Source organism: Chenopodium album, chromosome 1 (assembly GCF_948465745.1).
Source record: "Chenopodium album chromosome 1, dcCheAlbu1.1, whole genome shotgun sequence".
NCBI classification, from domain to species: Eukaryota; Viridiplantae; Streptophyta; class Magnoliopsida; order Caryophyllales; family Amaranthaceae; genus Chenopodium; species Chenopodium album.
Window position 1 is genome coordinate 39,914,056 of NC_137834.1, and position 25,689 is coordinate 39,939,744.

General features: G+C 36.4%; 1 protein-coding gene across 2 annotated transcripts; it reads left to right on the forward strand.

The window, feature by feature from the left end:
* The first annotated feature begins 436 nt into the window (after positions 1 to 436).
* LOC145555522 (NEDD8-activating enzyme E1 regulatory subunit AXR1-like) lies at positions 437 to 25,594 on the forward strand. 2 transcript variants are annotated; one of them, XM_081617258.1, is made up of 14 exons: positions 437 to 766; positions 1,634 to 1,806; positions 2,378 to 2,541; positions 5,473 to 5,583; positions 15,409 to 15,488; positions 15,852 to 16,002; positions 16,178 to 16,271; positions 17,968 to 18,056; positions 20,364 to 20,437; positions 20,526 to 20,688; positions 22,601 to 22,686; positions 24,387 to 24,470; positions 24,552 to 24,732; positions 25,117 to 25,594. In XM_081617258.1, the coding sequence occupies exons 1-14, from the start codon at positions 729 to 731 to the stop codon at positions 25,198 to 25,200; spliced, it is 1,572 nt and encodes a 523-aa protein (XP_081473384.1). In that variant the 5' UTR covers positions 437 to 728; the 3' UTR covers positions 25,201 to 25,594. The 2 variants fall into 2 exon arrangements, with proteins under 2 accessions (XP_081473384.1, XP_081473390.1); XM_081617264.1 differs by lacking the exon at positions 24,387 to 24,470.
* The last annotated feature ends 95 nt before the right edge of the window (positions 25,595 to 25,689 follow it).

Here is a 25,689-nt window from a genome sequence, read left to right on the forward strand (position 1 = left end):
AGAAATTTGTATTTCATGGGAATTAAATTCCTACATCAAAATAATGGGAATTGTATAAAGTTGTTTGGTTGGCATGAGGGAAGCAGTAAATGCGTTAGGTAATTAACTTCCCATATTTTGTGGGAAGTCACAATTCCCATGAATTTGCAATTCCCTCATTTACACTTTTTATTGTCAACCAAACAACTCATGTATTTTCAAATTCCCATGATTTTCCACTTCCTCCATTTTCTTTGTGTAACCAAACAACCCCTAAATTTATGTATATTATTCCATATGATAAAGTGTATATATCCATACAATATATTAGGGTTTAATTGGATAAGAGTATAAACCCATAAATTTAGATTGTTCCGAAATGATACAAAGGAGGATAATGGATATTCACAAATATTTAATAACAGTTTTTTTTTGTTTTAGAGGGGTGAGCCGGGTAACTATATACTTCGTTTCAATAAACAAAACTAGTCGCTCACTCTCTCAAAGTGTTTTTTGCTCCTCCACCATCGCTCAACACCCTCATTCCGGCAACGATTACAATTTGCATTTGTTCTTTGCTCATCTAAACCAAACGCATTTACTGCTTCTCACGCACGGTCGCACCCGTGTTCGAGTTCGAGTTCGAGTTCGAGTTCGAGTTCAACACATTACAACATCTCAAAAAACTGCGTTACAAGCAACCCAAAACCCAGGCCTTGCTGCTTCAAGCTACCCGATTTCTATAATCAATGGCAGAACCTAAAGTCAAATATGATCGACAACTTCGGTATTACATCTTCTTAATTCCATTATTCTTGAATTGTTGTTTTTATTGACGAATTTTGAGTTTGTTTGTTTTTTTTTTAATCATTAGGTGATTGAGCATCTTTGGTGTTGTAAATTGTTGAATTGCTTACATGTTTTGTTCTATTCTTATTGAATTTTCAATTGGGTATTTGGGTGTGTGCTAGAAGATTTGATGATTTCATGGTTGATTGTGCTCATAATTTTATACAATCTGCAATTTAAATTCAATTTCCTCTTATATTTCCTGGACTATTTGAAATTTTCGTTGTTTATTTGCTAGCATAAGTATCTGTTCTTTTAACCTTTACAAATAAAATAAAATTATGCTGTGCATTATTTAGGATGAATCAGTTTTATTTGTTTAAATCAAGCTCACATCTTTTAATCAGTTATAAATAGTTTCAATTAGTAAAATCAGTTTTTGATAAATATTAGTTTTTGATAAAAATCAGTAAATATTAGTTTTTGATAAATTTGATCATTAAATCTGAATAGAACAAATACACATTGAATGAATAAAAATCAAGTATTACTCAAAGTCAAGTTTTATTGGAAAAATAAAGTTCAATCAATAAATTAAATTGAAGTTTCAGCAAAATTAAGGTGAAGACTTAAGATAATAAGGCCAAAGAGGCGTTTAGTTGAAGAGTAAGAGAATACTTAACTCAGATTCAAGGTTAACTCATTTTTCACCTCGTACCATTTGCTATATTGACGTGCAAATGTAGGCATGCTTAACTTTGTATCCTATACTTGAGACCAATGTTGTGAAAGATCTTATTTCTATTGCAAGTTCACAATTAGTTTGCTGAGAAAGGCAAGAGGTAATAGCAATTACTGGCTGCAGGATATGGGGTGAGCAAGGACAAACAGCGTTGGAAAAAGCGACTGTCTGTTTGCTGAATTGTGGACCTACTGGGTCTGAAACTTTGAAGAATTTGGTTCTTGGTGGGATTGGCAGCATCACTGTGGTTGATGGATCAAAGGTCGAACTTGGTGATCTTGGAAATAACTTCATGGGTATTATTCTATCCCTTTTTGAAAATTTTGTATCCTTTTTTGCCGTGTGATGCCTTCTTTTAGGTGCAACTGTCGTAAGTAACTGCTTTGTTAAACACAATTTTGTGTTAAAAATTATATTACAGTTTCTGGACTGATGACAAATTTGTCTTAGAATTTAGCTAATCTTTGATCTGCGGTTTTCATCTTGTTATGCTTGAAGCTGCTAATGCCCTGGTTTAACTAAATAATTCTGTAAGTATACGAAGTTTTTAAAAATTGTAAATAGGAAGCATACACAAGGCACCATATCAACATTTAGGGCTCTTTGTTGTTCTTTGCTGTAATGCATTTTATCTCTTACATTTTGTTGGTATACATTTCTCAGGATTTTGGATGTATGAGTAATTTGTCTTTACTGCTGTAAAAACTGTTCAATACTATTTTGCTTAAGCTTTTCCTTTCCTCATGGTAGTTTGATGGTTCATGACTATTGCTTCTCTTTATATCCGTGTGTTCTGAGTAACAAACTTCCTTTTCTTTTCTATTTAGTATACATTGGCTTTCTAATTGTTTCTTATGGGATGTCTAGTGGATGAAACCAGTCTTGGTGAATCAAAGGCAAAATGTGTCTGTGCATTCCTGCAAGAGCTCAATGATGCTGTGAATGCAAAGTTTATTGTTGAATTACCTGAGAAGTTAATTGAGTCAAATCCATCATTCTTTTCACAATTTACCTTGGTGATAGCTACACAGGTATGCATTCTCATCCAGCTTTTAATTGTGCTTTTTCTTGATCATCAACTATTAAAGAATGATTTAAGGTGTTTCTTGAGCTATCAACTAATGTACCTGGCATAACATGCTTGTTATGGATTTCCATTTTATGTTTTCTAATCTTTTGTTTGTAGGCACATGTTGTGCAACTGTCTTTATGTAATGGTGTACTAAAGTTATTTTTTATTTTTTTTAAGATTTACATAGCATCTCCTTGTACAATATATTTGCAAATTATTAAGAGAACAAAAATTAATGTAGAAAGAAGATATCCATTGAAGGTAAGTAAAAATCAAAAGCTACGAAACAAGTTGCTGAAACAAATACACCTTAGTGCATAGAGAATGGATAGGAGAAGAAAGAGGGGTGTGAAACATGTAACATATTAACATCCTATTGAGTAAATGAATGCATGATAAGATGGACATTATTTTGTGTTAGTCTGAGACTATTTTAAGATTTTACCCTATGTTACATGGACACAAGTTTGAGTATCCAATATGGGTATGGACCCGAGTATCAAATACGTCATTTTCAAAACTTAGGACACGGAGACACCATATTATCTTTGGACACGGGTCAAGATACAACAATAAATTTTTTAACATAATAATTTTAAAAAATACAGATAATTAGTCTTGTTTGGGGAGAGAAAATTTTTATTCAATTTTACCATTAAAGAAGGTGAAGCCTTTTACAACCATTACCCTACTACATGGAATCGTGGACTACAACACATGATTTTCAACTTCTTGTTGTGCATACCAAAAAAAAAACCTCATTACTTTTACAAGCTTACAGCTGTAAACATTAAAAAAAAAAAATTATCCCTTGTATTATTTTACTTTAACAATTTACCAACAGGAAATGAGATTAAAATGAAAAAAAGTAAAAGACCTTCTTCTTCCTCTCCCTCTCTCTAAGCTTCATTCATGGCCACCATGAATGTCCCAAGTTCCCGACTCCTCTTCTTCGACAACATTGTTGTACCCGACCTGATGACGTATCCGAAACGGATTTCATACCCGGGTCTGTGTCAGGTCGTGTTGACCCGGGTATGACTATAAAAATGCCATGTTCATGTAACATAGATTTTACCTACACTAAAGTAATTTGTATCATTCTGTTATAATGCCTTTCTTCTCTGTTCATTCAAGTCAAAATCATGAAAAGGCCTGTGAGTCAAAGATAATTGACACTTATTGGAAATGAAGACTATAACTATGAAATAATCCTCTTTATTCAATGGGTAACGTAAAGGGTTGGTGCTTCTTTAGTGATATTGGTAAATATTTATTACCATAGATTTATTGACCTAAGGTTAGTGATAAATGTTCCGAATGTTTACACCAAATCCCACATTCAACTAGGTCATGGGGCCTATTCACGCATAGTGTAATTTAGAAATTAATTATAAAATATATTTCTTTAATTGAGCTAGCTAGCTTAAAGTTTGTGTACAAATGAGGAAATATAAGTTCAGTAAGTTTATTTAAGGGTTATAGATTTTATATCATGAGATTCATGATTAAAAAAAAAGTTAGATAAGAGGCAATAAGTTCATATATAAAATCAAGGGGAAAACGTGTGCAAATCATTGAAATGAACAAGGGATAGGAAGTGCAAAGGCCTTTAAAGCTATTGAAGCTAGAAAATTGAGTTGGTTTACCGGTCTGCTATGTTGGTGATAACTACTAGCTGGCTGTATGTTGACACCGGAGTTCTCAAAGGCAGGGAGGGAGAGAAGAAAAGGGGGGGGGGGGGGGGGTGGAGAGAGAGGGCAGAAATTTGATCAGTAATTTATGAATTCACAGCTGGCATCCTCTTTACAACTTATGTTATAATTTACCTATCAATCTGTGTGAGATGGATGTGATTTTTCATTTACCATGTTAAACATAATAATTAAATATGTACTTTTGTGCCGCATTGTACTGATTTTTGTTGCTGTATCATGTTGTCAAAATTCCCTAACCACAATCACATATCATTTGCTTTTGCAAGGGTTTGGCTCTAGCTGTTTTCTACTTTCCCAAAATGTTCTAATTAGTTTTCCTGAAATATTGTCTTCCCACTTTTTAGACAGTTAGATTTATTCAGTTTCAATACCACCATCACCACCACAAAAAATAAGGGCCACCATTCCTATCCACAGTTGCCACTTTGATGGATGCAATAATGGTGCTGTATATAATATTTCTGTTGATGTAGAATGTTTTGTTGTCTATTGGCCTATATTGGCTTCATATTGGCTCCTTGTTAGTTGTTTTGGCTGACACATGATGGAACTTTATAACTTAGTGAATAAAGATTCTGCAAGTTGGTAATTAGATACATCTCAGTTGGCACATTTCTTATCAGCAGATACTTGAAACCATGTCAGCCAGCCTAGCTCTTTTCCACCAAAATGGACTCTATTTTTGTCCATGCCCCTATCAAGAGCCATTTATGCCCTGTAACCTAACCTAAATCACTTTCCCTCCTCTGCACTTACCCAATATCATTTCTGTAATTTGAGTACTGTGTGCAAATTGCAATGCAACTAAGTATGAAAATCGCAGTTCATGATTAGCTTGGATTACATGGAGCGAGAGGAGGAATTTTTTTTTAATGACCTAATCTTGCACTTCATCTTATGCTAAGAAGTAAATGTCTAATTGTGGTCCAAAGTGAAGGGTATTGATGTGTTGAATGTTGGTAATAGTTAGTAATCATGAAATGTTTGTGATGTTTGAAGCTATTTTCTTTTATAAAGTTTGAAGTTTGTAATTCTCATATACCTTTTCTGATGATGTATGCATTCAGTCTCACTTATTGCTTATGTTGGTTAAACTTTTGGTATCAGTCCTTGCTGTATGTTAAATTATTGATGTTGTAACATATTCCTGAAAAAGTTACATTACCGTACAGTTGGTGGAAGACAAGATGATAAAGCTGGATAGAATCTGCAGGGAGGCTAATGTGACGTTAGTATATGCTCGATCTTATGGCCTAACTGGCCTTGTACGTGTTAGTGTAAAGGTAAAGCTTAGAAGTTTTGATATTTATGCTGTTTATGTATTTATCTAAAGTGTGCTAACTTCTTAAATATGCATGGATCCATCTTTTGGTAAAATCTCATTTATACCATGGTAATGTTCCATGGTATAACTTTTTGCTAACATCTAATGGTATAAAATTTACCGTGGATGGGAATACTCATGTAATGGATGATGATTGGTATTCTTATTTGTGGAATTTTCATTTAGCTGTTTTTGGATTGAGTAGCCTAAATTTGAAATATATATAAAAATTATGTGTTAATTCTGATGGTGTTTTTTTTTTTTTATTTTTTTATTTTTTTATTTTTTTTATTTTTTATTTATGTATAATGCAATTGTTTTTTCTGGTCGCACCTTGTCTGTGTTTGTTTTGATTGCATATTTGTTTTCCAATAATTGACAAATGTGTTTATTTATATATGTATCAATTAACATTTCATTAACCATTTACTTTGGTTTTGAGTGGGTTGAAAATGATTGGAGTCCTTCCATTATCACACCTGAAAGCTAAATTTCAAAACAACTTTTCCCTCGGGAACATGAAAAACAATTATATACTCCTGTCCGAAAATCATGCATACACTGTTTACTGCATTAATTTTAGGCGATAAATTGTGGTTGGATGATCAATTGTTAATTTAATATAAAAGTCGGTGTGATGGTAGTTAGTGGGGAATCAATTTAGTTATTTCCCTACCTTATAAAAAGTTCAAAAGAACTCTTATGAATAGTGTGATGACTTTTTTACCCCTAAAAATGTTTATTTACCCATATACCCATTTATGTCATATTAACTCTTATGCTTCCCGTATTTGTTTCTCTTCGTTATTCTTCCTTCCCTTTAAACTTCCCACATTTTCCTCTCTTAAACCCCCCTTTCTCTCTCCTTCCTCCTTTACTTCCCTACTCTCTTTCTCTCCTCCATTGAAGCGAAAGAGTATTCCATTAAAGCGCCTTCGGAGCTAAGCCACATGAAGAAGAAGAGGAATAGGAGGAGATAGTATAATTTGATGTCGAGTTAGAAGACAAAACTATTTAACCTAATAATAATCCTCCTCGAGGGTGCAATAGATCGGGCTAGTCCATCCAAGCCATCCAAACCAATTCAAGTCTATGAAAGGAGAAGGCACAAAACAACAAAAGGTAGGAGCAGTAGAGGACAAAAGAGAATTTTCTATGAGTTTTGGGTGTACAACCACCCAACAGAGCATGACAGGTTTCTCTAACTTGGGAAAAGGGTGACTCAGTATTTAAGGGGAAAGCAGGGTTTTGTAAGGGTATGCCAATTTTGATGTAATCACTAGACTAGAAGTAGCCGTAGCATTTCTTCCGAGACTCCGCCTTTAAGTAAAATAACACTAGCAGTAATTCTTGTAGTCATCTCTCTATTATCAATCAAATATCCTTAAGCTTTCCTCTTATATTTGTGTGTTGCCTTTGTGAGTACTGTTTCATTGACAGGATTGAGTTGAGTCTATAGCAATTGGTATCTCAGCACTCGATCATGGTGACTCAAACACTAATCCAACGAGCTAACGCGACGGATGAGAAATTTGGAGAAGTTGAATCCAGATTACAGACCATGGAGGGGAAGTTCGACTTACGGGAGGCTCATCTTAAGAGTATTGCCGAGAAGCTTGGAACGCAAGAAGCCACCATTGAAAGGGCGGTTTAGACAGAGGAAGCGGTAAGCAGTGTTGCACGGATTCATCAAATGGCTGCCATCTCCCGTACTGAATACGTTTCGGGGACGGGTACGGCCGAGAAACGTCCCTAAGGCGTCCCCTTCAAAAGTGGTACAATAAGCCAATTTGGGGACGGCTAGCCTCTTGATCTTCTGACGTTTCCTTAGAAGGTCAACTTTTTTTTTTTTTAAAAAAAAAACCCCAAATTAGTGAATTACGAACCTAATTTTCGATTTCCCCCAATTTTCACAAACCCTAACTATTGCAAACGACAATTCCCTGGAGGTGCGACCTGATTTAGTCGTGTGCGGCGACCAAAGACCACCTGCGACCACCCCGACACCGGCGAGGCTTCGACCTGTAACTGTTTCTCTTTCTTCTCTATGTTCTGCTTCTATTTCTCTTTCTTCGAACTTTTTTTTTTCCCCTTATTTCTTTGACTTGAAGTCAGTGACTCTGTAGATGGCAGACTGGCATAGGTGTATAGGGAGCACTTTCTTTCATCTTCTTCTTTTTTTTTTTTTTTTTTTTTTTTTTTTTTTTTTTTTCATTTTAAAAGGTACTCACTGTAATATTATTGATTTATTTTTTTTAATGAATTATTTTAAATTTTTCTTCACATTTTAGGGATTTATATATATTTTTTGCCATACCCGTATTTAAAATTTTGATTTTGCCGTATCCCGTTTCCGTACCCATACCCGTTTTTGTCCCCATATCCGTTTCCGTGCAACATAGGCGGTTAGAGGAAACACTAGCAAGAACCACCAAGCGACTACAAGAGAGAATCGATCGATTCCGAATAGAGCACGAGAGGTTAGCCTTGATTGAGAGGGAAAACAATAAAAAATTTCGTGAAGAAATGAAGAAGACGGCAGCCGGAGGTCAAGCAGGCCACCACTACAACCGCAACCCATCTTTGAACCATTTCTCCACCTTGATGGCGAAAATAGTCGGGTTCAAAGGAGAGAATGAGATTCGCAACACCCCAGTGAGGAACAATCGGGGTTGGCGGGGTGAAGGTATGGGAGAGAAGGAACAATATGACAACCCAAATGGACTTGGTGGCGGTGGCGGCAACGACGGCCACTGAAACACAAGAAGCTTGAGATGCTGCTTTTTGAGGGCATTGATTTATTTAATTTGGTGTCGAGGGCTGAGATGATTTTTGAGTTTTATCAGCTAACCAAAAGAGAGAAGCTTGAAGCTTTCGTGGTGGCCATGTATGGCGCAGCCCTTAAGTGGCTTCAATGGGAGAAGAAGAGGCGTTTGATTGGGAAGTGGATCGACCTGAAACAGAGGTTGTTGTATAAATTTTGGCAATCTCACACCGGTTCGTTATACGAACAATGGTTGGCAATGGAGCAAACTGGAATGGTGGAGGAGTACAGGCGAAAGTATATAGAGAGATGGCAGCCCCTCTGGATGGAATTCTCGAATCTATGATGTTGGGTCAATTTATAAACGGGTTGAAGAGTGAGGTGAAAACAGTCCAAGAGGTTGAGCCCAAGTGGGCCGGCCCAACACGTGGGAACAACTCTTCCATCCAACAAAATTGGTGGGTCAGGTATAAACATAAGGGGTACTTAACCCAGCTAAGAATTGGCCCCAACCCACCGAATCCCATGCTTCTGTGAATAAGGCCGTAACAACGGGAATCTCCCAAGGAAGGAGTTCGAATTTCATGAGGAGTAGAGGTGCAAGAAAAAAGGGCGAAGAATTTATGTTTTTGATGTGATGAAGCCTGGCATGTGGGACACCGATGCAAAAGGAAGGAGTTCAGCGTACTCCTGGTGGCCGGAGAAGAACCATCGCAAGAAGAAGACGAGGAGGAGAGCGAAGAAGCGGTTGAGGTGTCGCTTTGCTCCGTCATCGGGATATCTAATCCCAAAACGATGAAGTTACGGGGGGTAGTGGCCGGAAAATCCGTGGTTGTCATGGTTGATCCCGGGGCAACCCACAACTTTATCTCGGCCAAATTGGTGGCGGAGTTGGCCGTACTGATCTTGAAGGGAGGTGAGTTCAATGTAGCTCTGGTAATGGCGAGGTAATTAAAGGGTACGGGGTGTGAAAAGGGGTTAAATTGAAACTCGATGGTGGAGTTGTCATGGTAGAGGAATTTCTGCCATTGGAGTTGGGAAGTGCTGACGTCATTCTTGGAGTACAGTGGTTCGAGAAATTGGGGGCGGTGACTACGAATTGGAAGACTCACATTATGAAATTTCGTATGGGGGGAATGCCAATTACACCTACAGGGGATCCTTCTCTCGAAAAGGCACAAACCACTTTAAAAGCCATGATCAGGAATTTGGTGAAGGAGAAGCAAGGGTTGTTAGTAGAGTTAAATGAGCTAAACGGAGAAAAAGGAGGCGCAGCCGAGCAGCCACCTCCCACCTCGCACCTCCCTGCTCTCACAAAATTGTTGCGGAGCTTTCAAGGAGTATTTGAAATGCGAGTGGGTTTACCACCTCATAGAGACCACGAGCATTCAATTATACACAAAACAGGGAGTGATCCCATAAGTGTCCGACCATACCGGTACCCCTAAATCCAAAAAGATGAAATCGAGAAGTTGATTCTCGAAATGCTAAAAGCCAGCATCATTAGACCTTCGACGAGTCCTTTTTCTAGCCCGGTGATTCTCGTGAAAAAGAAGGATGGGAGTTGGCAATTTTGTGTGAATTATAGAGCCTTGAACAAGGACGCGGTGCCAGATAAATTTCCGATTCTGGTCTTTGATGAGTTACTTGATGAATTGCATGGGGCTAGGTGGTTTTCGAAATTGAACTTGAAATCCGGTTACCACCAAATCTGAGGCCAGAAGATGTTCATAAAACGGCGTTTCGTACACACGAAGGCCACTATGAATTTCTTGTGATGCCTTTTGGGTTGACTAATGCGCCGACAACATTTCAATCCCTTATAAATGAGGTTTTCAAACCTTACTTGAGGAAGTTTGTGTTTGTATTCTTCGATGATATACTTGTGTATAGCAAAGATGAGGAGGAACACAGGGAACATGTGAGAGTTGTGTTGGAGTTATTGAAGAAGCACGAGTTGTATGTAAATTGGAAGAAATGCGAGTTTGGAAAGGAAGAAGTGGCTTATTTAGGCCACGTGATATCCAAGGAGGGAGTAGCTATGGATATGGAGAAGGTGAAGGCGATTATGTTGGGAGGCTTTCTCGGTCTCACGGGGTATTATCGGAAGTTTGTATTTCGCTATGCTCAAATTGCGGGACCTCTCACTTCACAATTGAAGGAAGACAATTTCGGGTGGTCTAGTGAGGCAGCCCATGAGTTCACCACCCTCAAAACAGCCATGATGACAGCCCCGCTTTTGAGGATGCCCGATTTTCAATTGGAGTTTGTTGTTGAGACGGATGCTTCGGGGTATGGACTTGGGGCGGTGTTGATGCAACAAGGGCAGCCCATAGCATATTTTAGCAAGCTTCTTGGGGTGAGAAATCAAGCCAAATCCATCTATGAGAAGGAGTTGATGGCCATTAGCTTGTCAGTTATGAAGTGGCGGCATTATTTTCTAGGGAGGCATTTTGTCATCCGGACCGATCAACAAAGCTTGAGGTTCCTCACACAACAACGTGAAGTCGGAGGGGAGTATCAAAAATGGATGAGTAAGTTGATGGGCATGGACTTTGAGATACAATACAAGCCCGGACCATCCAACAAGGTGGCCGATGCCCTCTCCCGTAAGGACAGCAGTGAGGTTCAATTGGGGGCCTTAATTTCAACACAAATTGTGGAGTGGGCTGAGCTAGAGAGGGAAATCTCAGAGGACCCTTGGCTCAAAGACCTTTGAGAGGGGGTTTCTTTTTAGAAGGAAATCGAGTGCTGTACAAGGGGCGTGTGGTTTTGCCGAAGACATCTAAATTTATTCCGGTTCTATTGGGTGAGTACCACCATACTCAGACAGGGGGTCATGTGGGAGAGGTGAAAACTTACTTGAAGCTCGCCGCGGAATGGTTTTGGCCAGGTATGAGGAAGCGTGTGGGGGAGTATGTGCAACAATGTGTGGTATGCCAAAGGAGTAAAACATCACAGCAAGGGGCAGCAGGATTACTTCAGCCATTACCTGTGCCGGAGGCGATTTGGGAAGAGATTTCAATGGACTTTATTGAAGGGCTACCTCCTTCGAAAAGAGTGGATTCAATTTTGGTTGTGGTGGACCGTCTGTCCAAATACAGCCACTTTATCAGCCTTAAACACCCTTCCACAGCCTTGAAGGTGGCTGACATGTTCGTAAAAGAAGTGGTCAGGCTGCATGGGTTCCCACTCCCAATTGTCTCCGACAGAGAAAAGGTTTTTATGAGTAACTTCTGGATGGAGCTGTTTAGGCTGCAAGGAACACACCTCAAGCGTAGTACCTCGTATCATCCTCAATCGGACGGCCAGACGGAGGTTGTGAACAAGTGTTTGGAGACCTACCTTCGTTGCTTTATCACTAACCAGCCTACGTCCTGGGCACAATGGCTTCCATGGGCTGAGTTTTCATACAACATCTCACCGCATACAGCCACTAAGATGACGCCATTCAAGGTGGTGTATGGGAGGGACCCCCCAGGCTGGGGAAGGTGAAGGGGCAAGCCACGGTAGTGGGTAATCTGGACGAAAGTTTGAGGGAGCCCGATCTGATTTTAGATGAACTCAAGATGAACTTGAATCGTGCCCAGCAACTCATGAAGGAATCAGCAGACTGTAAGAGAAGAGATGTGCAATTTGAAGTCGGGGATATGGTATTCTTAAGGCTGCAACGGGCCATTTGAGATACTGGCAGCTCGTTACTACGGGCCATTTGAGATACTTAAGCGCATCAGCAAAGTGGCTTATCACCTGAATCTGCCGAAGGAAAGCAAAGTGCATCCTGTCTTCCATGTTTCCCAATTGAAGCAGGCTGTAGGGGACTCTCCAGTTCTGCCCACATTACCCAGCCAACTGACTGCTGACTTGGGGCTTGTGGTGGAGCCCGAAGAGATTTTGGAAGTGAGGCAAAAAGGAGAGGGGGTGGATCCTAGGGTCGAGGTGTTGGTAAAATGGAAGGGGTTGCCAACATTTGAAGCAACTTGGGAAGAGTTTGGAGCCTTAGATCAGCATTTCCCTCACTTCCACCTTGAGGACAATGTGACTGTCCCCGGGGGGAGTATTGCAATAGATCGGGCTAGTCCATCCAAGCCATCCAAACCAATTCAAGTCTATGAAAAGAGAAGGCACAAAACAAGTAAAGGGCAGGAGCAGTAGAAGACAAAAGAGAATTTTCTATGAGTTTTGGGTGTACAGCCACCTGGCAGAGCATGACAGGTTTCTCTGAATTCTAGGGTAACCTGGGAAAAGGGTGACTCAGTATTTAAGGGGAAAGCGGGGAAGCAGGGTTTTGTAAGGGTATGCCGATTTTGATGTAATCACTAGACTAGAAGTAGCCGTAGCATTTCTTCCAAGACTCCACCTTTAAGTAAAATAGCAGTAGCAGTAATCCTTGTAGTTATCTCTCTATTATCAATCAAATATCCTTAAGCTTTCCTCTAATATTTGTGTGTTGCCTTTGTGATTACTGTTTCATTGGCAGGATTGAGTTGAGTCTATAGCAAAGGGGCAGGGGAATAGGCTAGATATAATTCACTTTGTTACTATTTTCTTAAATACACACACGCACACACACACAAACAAACAAACAAACCCACCGAAATCACTCCTTAGTGTTTTGCTTACCTCATCACCTAATTAGACATTTTTTTTTTGAAACTTTCTCCTTTAAAACATCTAAAGATTAAATATTTAAAACATATACGTAGTATATAAGTCGAGATGACTCTAAGAAGATGCCGCGTGACTATTTTGCCCAACAAAATAAGTCAATAAAAATAAAGATTAGTTATAAAAACGTGAATAGTATAAATATATTTTTAGGTGTTGCAACTAAAAGTGATAGAGGATGTATATTATAACTTACAACAAAGAGAATGAGGGATAGCTGAAGTGGTTAGAGTTCCCCTCCCGATTCCAGATTTCCAGGTGACGATCTTGGGATCGATTCTCATCACCTGTCCTTGTGACTCTTTTTTTACAAAAAAATAAAAAATAATAATATTAATAATAATAAAAAAAAACTCACAATCAAAATGTGAATATATAGTGTGTATATATTTTCAAGTGTTACATTTCCGTATTTACACAAGGGTATGATTTTCAACTATGATGCACGGATACGGCAATCTTCAGCCGTCTCCCGTACCGGGGACGTATCGGGGACGGGTACGGCCCGGATACGTCCCCTTGAAAAGTGGTACGCGCAGATATTTGGGGACGGCTGGGAGCAGCTTTGGGTACGTTTCGAGGACGAATTTGCTTCTTTTATGACCCATTTTAAAATTAAAAAACCCCAAATTTACTTATTTGATTTCAATTTCTCAAGAACCCTAAAAATTGAAAAAGCCAACTACAGAGTGCGACCACGATTCCTTGGATAAATCGCCCTAGAAATTGTATGACTTCGTGAATTTTCTTCGACTGACCTCCGCATCGACTGAGTTATAGAAAAAATATTAATTTTATAAATGAATTTTTCGCTTTTACAAGAAAAAGATAGTGAAAATGAGAGAGAAATGGAGAACCTCCATTAAAATCGAGCTTTAGATCTAAAATTTTGAACTAGGAGAGAGAAGGTAAGTGGGCTAATATATTATTTAGTTTTATTTAATTCCCTCACGTGGGTACTGGGTAGGTGGGAAAACTAGGCTGCCAGATTAGTGGAAGTATATACTAGTAAATACTCCGACTTCGTATAATACTCATATATGATTATATGGTGAATAAGAAGGTAAGTGGGCTGACATTTTTTAGTTTTTTTTTTATTTTTTTATTTTTTTTTATTTTTTTTTTTTAACTTTTTGTTTTGATTTATTGTTGCTTGTAGTCAGTAGGTGGTTTTTTTTTTTTTTTTTTTACACCTATTTCTTTTAATTTGTAGTGCAACTATTTATGGAATAATTTTTTTTAAAAAAAAAAAAACTTTAAATGGATTTTTATTTTAATGATTTTTTTTGCCGTATTCTTGCCGTACCCGTTTCTTGGAATTTTGTTTTTGCCGTATCCCGTATCCGTACTTGTTTTTGTACCCGTATCCGTTTCCGTGCTACTTAGATTGTCAATGATTTATTACTTAGTGTATTGTTCTAAAGCCCAACCAATAAGTTTTAGGTGTCACGAGTCTCATGACAAAGCTATTACAATTCGACCATTAAAATTGATTATGTGAGCGCAACGAGTGCGTAGACTACCTAGTTTAATGAAAAAGTAGGTGTGGTATAAAGATTGTGGGCCCAAAAGGCCAAAAGGAAGGTAAGAAATAGTTCATGATTGATGATTTGATGGAATCTTACTGAAAAAGGAAGTGTTCAAACTATAGTGGGATGGGTAAAGTGGTAAACATGGAAATTGTTCAAACTATTCATTGGATGTACGGAATAGTACTTGAATAACTTGACACTAATCCATCTATTTTCTCTTTCCAATGATTACCGCAGCATCACCTTACTTACTCTCTCTGTCTCTCAATTAATTAAAATTTTCCCACCAAAAAGCATCCATAGCCCAGGATTGCTGGCTGTAGCAGGTTGCAGAAAAACTGGTTGTGGTGGGTGGTCTAACTTATGTCATGGACTTATGGTGGTTACGGACAAAGGAAGTCCATGGTGGAGGTTGAGGAGAGAGAAAAGTCATTAGGTTCTTGGTGAACACTTTCGGAAAAGAAGAAGGGGATAAACTGAGGAAATAAATAGAGCATAAGTGGTCTTTTCCTGCTTTAATTGTGTTATTTTGAGTTCCTTGAGAGACTGTTTTAAGAAGCTACAAATTGTAGATTTCGTTTTTAAAGTCTCCAGAAGTCATTTGGGTTTCTTGGGAGCCCAATTATGCTTTTACTTAGCCCTGTTTGGAACTGGGATTCAACTAAAAAAAAACTGTATGAGCCTGGCCAAATGGTCTCTAAAAATGACAACTTCTTACTACTGCTGCATTCTGAATCTAGTGAAGTAGAGTATTTTGCAATAAAATTTGTGGAAAAAACTTTCTTGTATCTTACTATCTTTTTGCTTGTCTTTGTATCAGGAGCACACTGTGATTGAATCTAAGCCTGACCATTTCTTGGATGATCTTCGGTTAAATAATCCGTGGCCAGAGCTCAAGAGGTGGTATTTTCTTTTGACTTAATCATGTCTCCTAAATAAGCTCTACTGTATTGCTTGTGAATGCATAATTTCATGATTCTTGTAGCTATGCAACCATGACATACTTACATTATATGTGGCTTAATTTTTGATAAGTTGTTATATAAGAGCTAGAAGTCTTAATTTTTGACAGACCTACAATCCTACATTTGTACATGTTCATGAGTCACATCCCCTTGGTGGCACATAGGAAAAAAAAAAGAAAAAAAAAAAAAGAAAAGAAAAGGTGGCATTAGATTTAATACATGGTCTTCTTTGGGTTGGGTGATATATGAATTATGATTGTCATTTTCTATGCTAAATGCTTATTGTTTTTGGATACAGGTTTGTAGAATCTATTGATATAAATGTGCAAGATCCGGTTTCTCACAAGCACATACCCTATGTTGTGATTCTTGTAAAAGTGGCTGAGGAATGGGCTCAAAGTCACGGTGGGGCCCTTCCGTCAACTAGAGAAGAGAAAAAAGAGTTCAAGGTTTGATTATTGTCAAATTTGATTTGTAAAATATATTTTTTGTAATTACTTGACATTGCATTTTGTTAAAGAATTCTTCCTTATTATCGTAATTTTCTGCTTATTTAATTTAATTTTGATTTTTATATGAGATTTTTCTTTTAATAGTCTTTGTCTTATCTATAACACACCTTAGGATCTTCTCAAATCAAAGACGATTGGTCTTGATGAAGATAACTACAAAGAAGCTGTTGATGCCTCCTTTAAGCTCTTTGCTCCTCGAGGAATCGGTGAGTAATTACTTCTCTGCTACATCAATTGTTTTTGCTACATGAACAATATTGTATACTATTGTACTGAAATTGAGACTACTGTTTTTCATTATGCTATGCCACACTGCCACGTGATGCAATAGATCTACACCGGTGTGTATATGTATGTAAATATTTTCTATTAAATCCTTGCTAGTAATGAGGGTGTTATTGTTTTCCATAATATGGTGTTTATGAACATCACCTTGTCATGGGTCCTTGGTGGCGTGACTTGTGCGATCACACAGGCCCCCAGATTTTTGATGTTTAGTTTTATGTGATATGCATAAATTGGTGGATCAATGGTTAAAACATTGGGCCTGTTCTTGTGAGATCAGGAGATCTAATATTACTTTATACATCATTTGGCACGCAATCTCTCTTTCTCTCTCTCCCCCGCACCCCACACCTAATTTTTTTTCCCTTGTGTGTATGAGCTTTGAGACCCCTGCTTCTCGAAATCATTGTTGATCTGCTGGGGATTGAGGTAAAGATGCTACTTACCTCTCCAGATCTGTGATATTTCTTGTAAACTAGACAATTAAAAAATTAGTAATAAACCCACTAATCTATCACATTGTCAGTGCAGCAACTGCCAATAAATTTCTTATTTTCTTGATTGATTATTTTTAATCATCTCATGTTGTTCTTTATGTTCATGCAATTGACGACTGTTTTCTTAATTTACTGGAATTTGTTAAGTTCGTATAAATTGTGTATTTATATTTTAAGTATAAGTTAAGGGCCCAATTTTGAGAACTTGTATAGGGCCCTTTTTAAGCTTCTTTCCTACAGAGTCAATAGAATTATATTTGTTTGATGAATGAGCTTCTGGATGTGTCTATAGAAGGTATTTGTCGTGCCTACCTTTGTAATGTATAAATTATATGTGCAGTCTGGTTTATTGCTTTGGTCTGTTATAAATTGGAATTTGATCTAAGCTTTGCATTGGTCTCTTGAATTTGTGTACTGTAGGGTGGATATAATAGTAAATATCTTCTCTTGTTTTGCCCTTTTTATGGAAGGTTTTGTTGAGGTTATTAGGTCTTTCTAAGTTGTGCCCTGTTGCCTGTTAGTTATGCTTCAAATCTGTAAAGAATTTGTTGGGCAAGCCATTGTAGGGTTCTTTGAAAAGCTGTTTTTTCAGGGATCGTGTTCTTCCATTTATGTTGGTTTTTTTTTTTAAGCCCTCCGATTGGGTATTAGCTCTGGAAGTATGATGTGAAAATGTGAAATCTCATGATTGTATTTTTGAGTGATTGAAAGGCTTTGAAAAATTTATTTATTTATTTTTTGTTTAGGACACCTTATTCTGCTGTAAATAGCAGTAGAATTGTAATTACCAAAAAATTTGGTTAGAAATAAATTTTTGCTCATTGTACGACCAAAAATGAACTACCATGTCTTATTTCTGATATCTAGAATCTAGATCCTAGGAAAAGAAAAATGAAGAAATAATGGAGTAAGACATGGGTGGCAGAAAGTAATTGGCCAAATCCATGCAAGGACCATATATACATAAAGACAGTCTGCCACCATACTGATCAGATATACAAACACATATGATGTCAGAATTTGGTCTTATATAAAATTTCTTGTTTGAAATTTGAGTTTTGGATTAAAAGTTTAGTTGGTTCAATTATTCTTATGAGCTGTATCTCTTTTCAACTTATAGGTCCAAATCTGATGCAAATACTGAAAGACAGTTGTGCTGAAATTAATTCCAATTCATCTGATTTTTGGGTGATGGTGGCGGCCTTGAAGGTTGGTAATCTGTTGAGTTGTTTCAGAGACAAATACTTTCTATGTTTTTGACTACCTTATCTGTATACTTAGAATTAAATTATAATCATATGCTTCAGTTCATATTAATATTTTGTGTTTTTTTTTTGAAGAATGTTAATATTGTACTTAAGTTTTGCTGTATATTTGTTTGTGAAAATTATGCTATGATAAGATAACATTATATTTTTAGATTCTCGATCTTGCATCCTGGTGTTCAGGTAGGTTTATAGACAACTATTATTCTTTTCCTGTATGTCATCTTCTGCTTGATGTCACTCGCTAGTACTCAAGAGCTTCTGACTGCTACCTTCTGTAGCTAATTCAACTTGGCATTTAATAGCTGTAAATAGACGTGATGCGTAGAAGGTCTCTAGAGCCTAGGCAAAAGGTCTATTGAGCCTAGGTGCAAGGCATGTGCCTTGGGACACAAGGAGCACGTATCTCCCACTGTATTATTATTCTGCTAATGAGTTCCGTATCAAAATACAATAAAATTAAATTGTAACTAAAAAACGAGAAGTTATGGGTTCGTTTGGCATCGCTGTGGTTTTCTGTTTTTTGGTTTTTTGTTTTTTAAAAGTATATTATACATGTCACATAATCAATCAAAAATTATTTAGACTTATTAAAATCATGATAATTTTAAAAACTGACAACAGAAAAGTGAAAGCACCTTTTTCTTGTTTCCTGTTTTTGGTTTTTGGTTTTCAAAAAAACAAAAAACTGAAAACCAAAAATAATGCCAAACAAGCCCATATGTTATTTATTTTAAAATTATGCATAGGCTCACGTCCCACTGTGTACTCACATAATTGAAAAGGGAGAGAAATAGTTAAATATGAGTCACGTGAATATAATGTCATTGCCTAGTCAGGTAAAAAGGTAAGAAAAGGGCTGCTGGTAGTCTGGTACAGGGTACTCACAGAGAAATAGAAAGAAAAGGAGAAAGAGAGAAATGGTAGATCAGAGTGGAGGGGAAGGGATCAAGAAAGAATGAAGGCAATAAAAAGACAGAGGCAATGGATAAAGAGGTATAAATGGAGATCAAAGAAACAGAGGGTAAGCGACATATTTTGAAGACAGAGAATATAAACTACTTGAATAAGCTTGACCAGAGATGACCACTGGGGAAGATGATGTTGACAATCACCAGAGATGTCTCTCTGGCAAATTATCTCTATCAGCAACCACTAATATGTCAATCACTTCCAATCCGTGCCTTACACCCTTTTTTCTGTATTAATAAACCAAGCTTTCAATTTGTGGGCTAAAATGAAGGCTCTCCATGCAATTCATTGAAGGATTTTGCTCAAAAATGCATCTTAAAAACTGGATATGATCTAATCCTAGTTTCCTCCTTTCGCATCTTAACGATATCCATATTATAGGCTTTGGTGATATATTTTCTCATTCTTTGTGCTCTTGCAGAAAACTAATGTTGCACATAAGTGAATTTATATTCCCTATCTCAATTTTCCATGGCTTATTAACGTGAATCTAGGAATAAGTTAGATTGTATCCCGGACAGATTTACTTATGTTTATCATTGCACTTGGCACTAGCATATAGTACTTCAGGCATTCGAGGGGACAGATTTACTTATGTTTATTATTGCACTTGGCACTAGCATATAGTACTTCAGGCATTCGATTAGATGGTTGTGTTCAATGATTCCTTACTCTTAAATCTTGTTACTTAATAAAGTGATACAAACTAACATATGAATCCCAAATAATATTAGTGCCTAATTATTTATTGCCTGGCCTCATACAAAATGAATAATTGGGAAATGGAGCTCTAAAATTGCATTATGCATTAGTGGCTGTTTGGAAATTGTCTTGTTTTCAGTGCTCTCACTTTTAGAGTTGATGAGTTTAATTGTGCAGAGGGAAATAGAGTAAATCAGATTTTATTTTTCTCGTAGACAGAGTACATAAATTCCTGAACATGTTTTAAATAGAAATTATTTGGATGGAACACTCTCTATCTCCATATATAAGTCTGCCATATATTATTAGAGGCTAGAAAAACCATATGACCTATGTACATATATCAATGGTTCTTGATTTTGTGTTGTTTTAGTTGCTGTTTGTTTGAGATTTTTGCAGAATATATAAGTCTACCATATATTATTAGAGGCTAGAAAAACCATATGACCTATGTACATATATCAATGGTTCTTGATTTTGTGTTGTTTTAGTTGCTGTTTGTTTGAGATTTTTGCAGACTCTGTATATACTGCATCCTTGCTTTTCTTATTCTCTTTTGTTTAATGTAATGGTGCAGGAATTTGTTGCTAACGAAGGTGCTGGTGAATTTCCGCTCGAAGGATCAATTCCTGATATGACATCTTCAACAGAGTTAGTAACAAATTTATTGAAGCAAGATATTCAATTAATATTCATTGTGGCAAATTTGTTTTGCTTATTTCTCTTCATTTCCCGTCAGGCAATACGTGAATCTCCAAAAGGTTTACCAGGCTAAGGCTGAAGGTGACTTTCTTGCTATGGATAAGCGTGTGCAAAATCTTCTGAAGAATATTAGTAGAGATCCGCAAAGCATTTCCAAGATGACAATCAAAGGTTTTTGCAAGAATGCTAGAAAACTCACAGTAAGTATGATAAGATTACTTTTTCTGTTCTTATATTTTGTAAGCATCATGACTGACTTCACTTTTTGCTTGATGTGCCTGTTGCTGTTTCACCAAAGGAGTAGGTTATTGTTTGATGTGCCTGTTGCTGTTTGTGTCACTAGACTGTAAATTATCTTGCTTTGAATATTGATGCGTGTTTTGCTTACACTTTTCTTCCTGATTGTCTCTCACTACACTCTCAATTCCTTAAAGCCTCATTGTATTTTTTAATTTAGAATTCATTGGTTACTATGTAGTTCTCATAATATATAGTGGGAGAACTACATAGTATTATCCAACTTAGCTGTATTATAGGCCTTCCTGAGGTCTATTATTATCATGCAGCTTCTTTGAGTTGTATTTTTCCTGTATTGTTTTCGAGACCTTGACATACTAGGACATTATTCATGTTACGTCTACCAGCCACAAAAGCACCTTGGGGAAGAAATTTTTGCAGTTGAGAATAAAATAGCTTTGTTATGCGCATATTAGTCATATATGTCGCAGTACATTAGGCTATTTGCCTATAATCTCCCACTTCATTTCAAATTTTTGAACCATAGTAAAAGTGCTTTTGTTTACAGCGTCTAGCATCTTTTAATTTTGAAAAGTTTCCACATTTGCTCCTGTTATAGTTTTACCAATAATTGACCTAGTTGCTTTAAAGGAAATCACTGCCATAGTCATCTTTTTTGATTCTGGTGCTTTAGTTTGAGGAATATATTAAAAATGGTATCATTAATTTAATTTTCAGTAGTCTTCAATCAGTAAAGACAGTTTAATAAAGTGTGTTGATCCTCTACAAATTTGGCTCTTAACACTACTATATCTTGCTTCACCTTGCTTCTGTTACCTTTTGCTTGATCCAAGAAATCAGCAGAGTATTGTACATAAGTATGTTGAATCTTCTGATAATCTGTGACCCATTCACCCTGTTCGTTCCTCTCTGCATTGATTTATTTTGTGATGTTCCGGCTTTCATGCTCTATTTAGACACGAGTACTACGTATTTTCCTCTCTATTAACCAGGCAATTTATATTGTGACCTTTTGTTGAAAATGAAATATTATAATGATGAAGTTCATTATAAGCTTGGCCTCATGCCTTTGTTGGCTAGTGCAATATCCCTAGGGTTAGCATGTAATTTCTCTTGTGCCATCAACAATTCCTTTAAAGCCCTTGTATCAGTGACTTGAATATTGTTAAAGCCTTCCTGATTAAGCTTCTCAATATCTTCTTTAACAGCTTCATTTTCTAAGTTACTTGATACGTTTATGTCCTGAGACTTGCCTCTTCTAAGATGAAATAATTATGTTTATTAAATTGGTAACTGATTCCTCATTTTATAGCATTTGAATCTGGTTTAAAAATTAAACTTCATACTGGACTGTGATCAAATTTTCCTCAACATAACCTCTGTAGAGGCACCACTCATCACTTGCATTATTCTAAGAGGCACCTATATAAAGAACTAGATTCCCTTAATTAGGAGCTTGTTTGGCAATAATGCGGTCAGAATCCAGGTCCAATATGATTCTTTACTTAGAGCCACCTATGTATAACTAGATTCTGTACACTTTTGTCAAAGGCTAGTTTTCTAATTTCTTATTCATCATGTTATTGTTTTAACTTTCTGAGCAGTAATACTGCTTCCCACCTTTAAAAAATTATTATCTTAGGCTCTTAGCTTCCTGAAGCAGCTTCTTTTAATAACTGTGCATATTTCTTCTTGTTAGAAGCTGTTATGTTATTCCATAAGTTGGAGATCTAGCATGATTGAGCCCATATATGTAGCATAGTAACATTGTTTTCATTGAGGATCCACTAGATCCAAGAACCTTTTCTTTTCTACTCCTATTTTTCTTGTGTCTTTTATACTTTATTTTCCTAGGTATGCAGATACCGGATGGTCGAAGAGGAGCTCAACACTCCTAACCTTTCCGAGTTGCAGAAGTATTTGACGGATGAGGATTATAGGTATTATTTTTGTCGTCACAAAGCAGTGTTTTTGTACTATCTATCCCTTGCAATCTGAATACTTCTGGAAAAATTGCTTTGCATTTTTAGTGTTACTCCCTTTGTTTCAAAATAAATGCCCTAATCAAACTAAGCCATGCATCCCAATGTAGAACTTTGACCAAAACTATCATTAATTATCAATAAGGATAATTATAAAAATTTAATATTTGGAAACTATATGTTGAAACGATTCGAACAAGTACCCACGTGATTATATTTTTTCTTATATACTTCATTTTTTTAATACTCTCAACACTCCTAGCAATCTCTCACCCCCATTTTTAAGTGTATTAAATTATGTAAGTCCCATTTTTGAGAAGAATTATTATTGGTGGTCTTTATGCCCTATGCTTATTTGCCTGACTCTTTGTTTTAACCTTTTGTTTATAGGTGACAAATGTGTTACTTTCGTAGAGCTACTTTGATTTAGCGAGTGAACGGTAAAAAAATTGAGTTTAAGAAATAAAATTGTCTAATAAATTTTAAGAACTTATTGAGACGAATTAAATAAATTGAATAAGACATCTCACAATTATATAATTCTTGTATACCTTATATATTAAAACTAATTTAGGGTCTCTTTGATACTTTGTATTAAATATTGATCAAATTCCAAATAGGATAAACAAACAAAAATGGAGAAGGTAAAAGATGGTTTTAAATATTGAAATAGACATCTTTTTATTTGCAAATAATTGAATTTAGGAGATTCTAGAGACAATTTTAAGGCTTTGAAATCAAATGGGGTAAATATGTAAAATAATATTTTTAGGGATATGAATGTCCATGCGTGATTCATAAGAAATTTGTTATACTTTTTATAAGGTAAATACCGTGTAAAAGTGTGTGTTGCAATTATTAAAAACGGAGGAAGTATGAATCATTAACATTGGTCAAAGTGGATTATGTAAATAGTGCAAAAAAGTCAAAATGGGGCATTTATTTTGAAACTTAGGGACTAGGGAGTAAGAAATTTATGCCTGTGGGCCTTATAACTTTTTGTGTGTTTTGCTGTGTGATGAGCTGCTGGAGCAATACAATAAAATTAAGTTTGGTGGAGAACTCTGGGTGCACAACTGCTATTTACTTGCCTTATAAATAGCATGAATAAGACTTCGATAAGACAAAAGAGTGGTGGATGAGTTGTAAATATGAACATTGGTATAAAATACCATTAAATAGGTAAATAGTATCATTAAATAGGTAAATAGTACCTTTAAATGCTTTAGTACTATAAATGTTTTTCTAGTGGTACAAATTGGTACAAATAAATACTACCTCCGTTAAATGTTATGTGCAACTTTGGAATATTTTATATCTCACAAATAATACCTCAAAGTTGCACATAACATCTAACGGAGGTAATATATAAATTGTACATCAAATATTGTACCACTAATGTTACCTATGTATAGTACTACTAAGACAACCTATATTTTAATAGTATAATATACATGTATAATAGTACATTAAAAAATACCACTTTACCCATAAAATTTACAAAAATTATCAAATGTCATGTAAATATACCAATTAGCCCTCCTATATGCATTCCAAATAAATAGCTGCTATGCGCCTAGTTGCATTCAAGTTTATCATTATTCTTTTCCTTAAAAATGCTTGACAAATTCCCCCCCCCCCCCCCCCTTTCATACCAGCATGGCTGTTGGGTTTTACATCTTGTTGCGAGCTGCAGATCGTTTTGCTGCCAACTATAATAGTTTTCCGGGCCAATTTGACGGGTAACTTTAACTCTCTTGAATAGGTACATGTCGTTATAATTTAGTAATGGATCATAATGTTGCAACTTCATCTTTTGGCAGAGAGATAGATGAAGATATATCACGTTTGAAGACTTTGGCTGTAAGCTTATTGACCGACATGGGCTGCAGTGGCTCAATCTTGACCGAGGATCTCATTTATGAAATTTGCCGGTTTGGAGCTGCAGAGCTCCATGCAGTCGCTGCTTTCATTGGTGGGATTGCTTCACAGGAAGTGATTAAGGTATGCTACATTGGTCTAGTATTTATGGTTTTATTCTGTTATTGTCCAAGTTCCATAGTGCCAAGAGTTCGATCTTATAAACTATATGAGTAGAGGAACTTGAAAGCTATGACTTAAGCATTTGCTGGCAAGTCAAGCTCTATGGCTTCAAACTCTGTTTTTCCTCTGAATGGTTTCTCAGATCTGTTGTTTATCATGTGCAGTTCTCATCAACAATAATAATAAGTAAAAAAAACAACCATCCATTATAGAATGCATATCACACCAGTTTCGGCTACTGCCATATTGAATTTTCTTCGCATTAGCTGTTGCCATCATTCTGATTTGCTGTTGGGGCATATGCGAAAATATTGTGTCTAACTAGTCATTTTTTTGTCCATGCAGCTTATCACAAAACAATTTATTCCTATGACTGGAACGTTCATTTTTAACGGCATTGATCACAAGTCTCAATTATTGCTCTTATAGTAAGTGTTTACGCAAGAGTAGCAGTCACGTTGGCTCGCATTTTGGCTACCATTATGTTGCATAATGTGTAGAAAAGCTTAAAGTATACTGTTATAGTTGGGCGATTTCCAAACTTAGTTGATCAATCTTTTGTAGCTTTGGGGATACTGGAATCCTGCATTCCATTTTAAACCAACTCTCTCGTTTTGTTGGAGATGCACAAACCCTTCATTGTAATTAGTGCTCCGTAATATATATACTTAACAAGATACCATCAGATCTCATGGAAAGTTGAGAGCTACTACGTAAAATTTATGACTAGAAAGTTGTTACTCTTATACTTTACTAGTTTTGTGCTCCGTGCAGTGCACGGGTTGATTATTTAATTTTAATATAAATTTTTAATCTGGGATAACTCATGACCCAACCCTAATAAAATTTTATTAGATTGTGAATTATATATATTATTTTAACCGATTAGTATATATTATAAAGGGATGTTTTACGCTT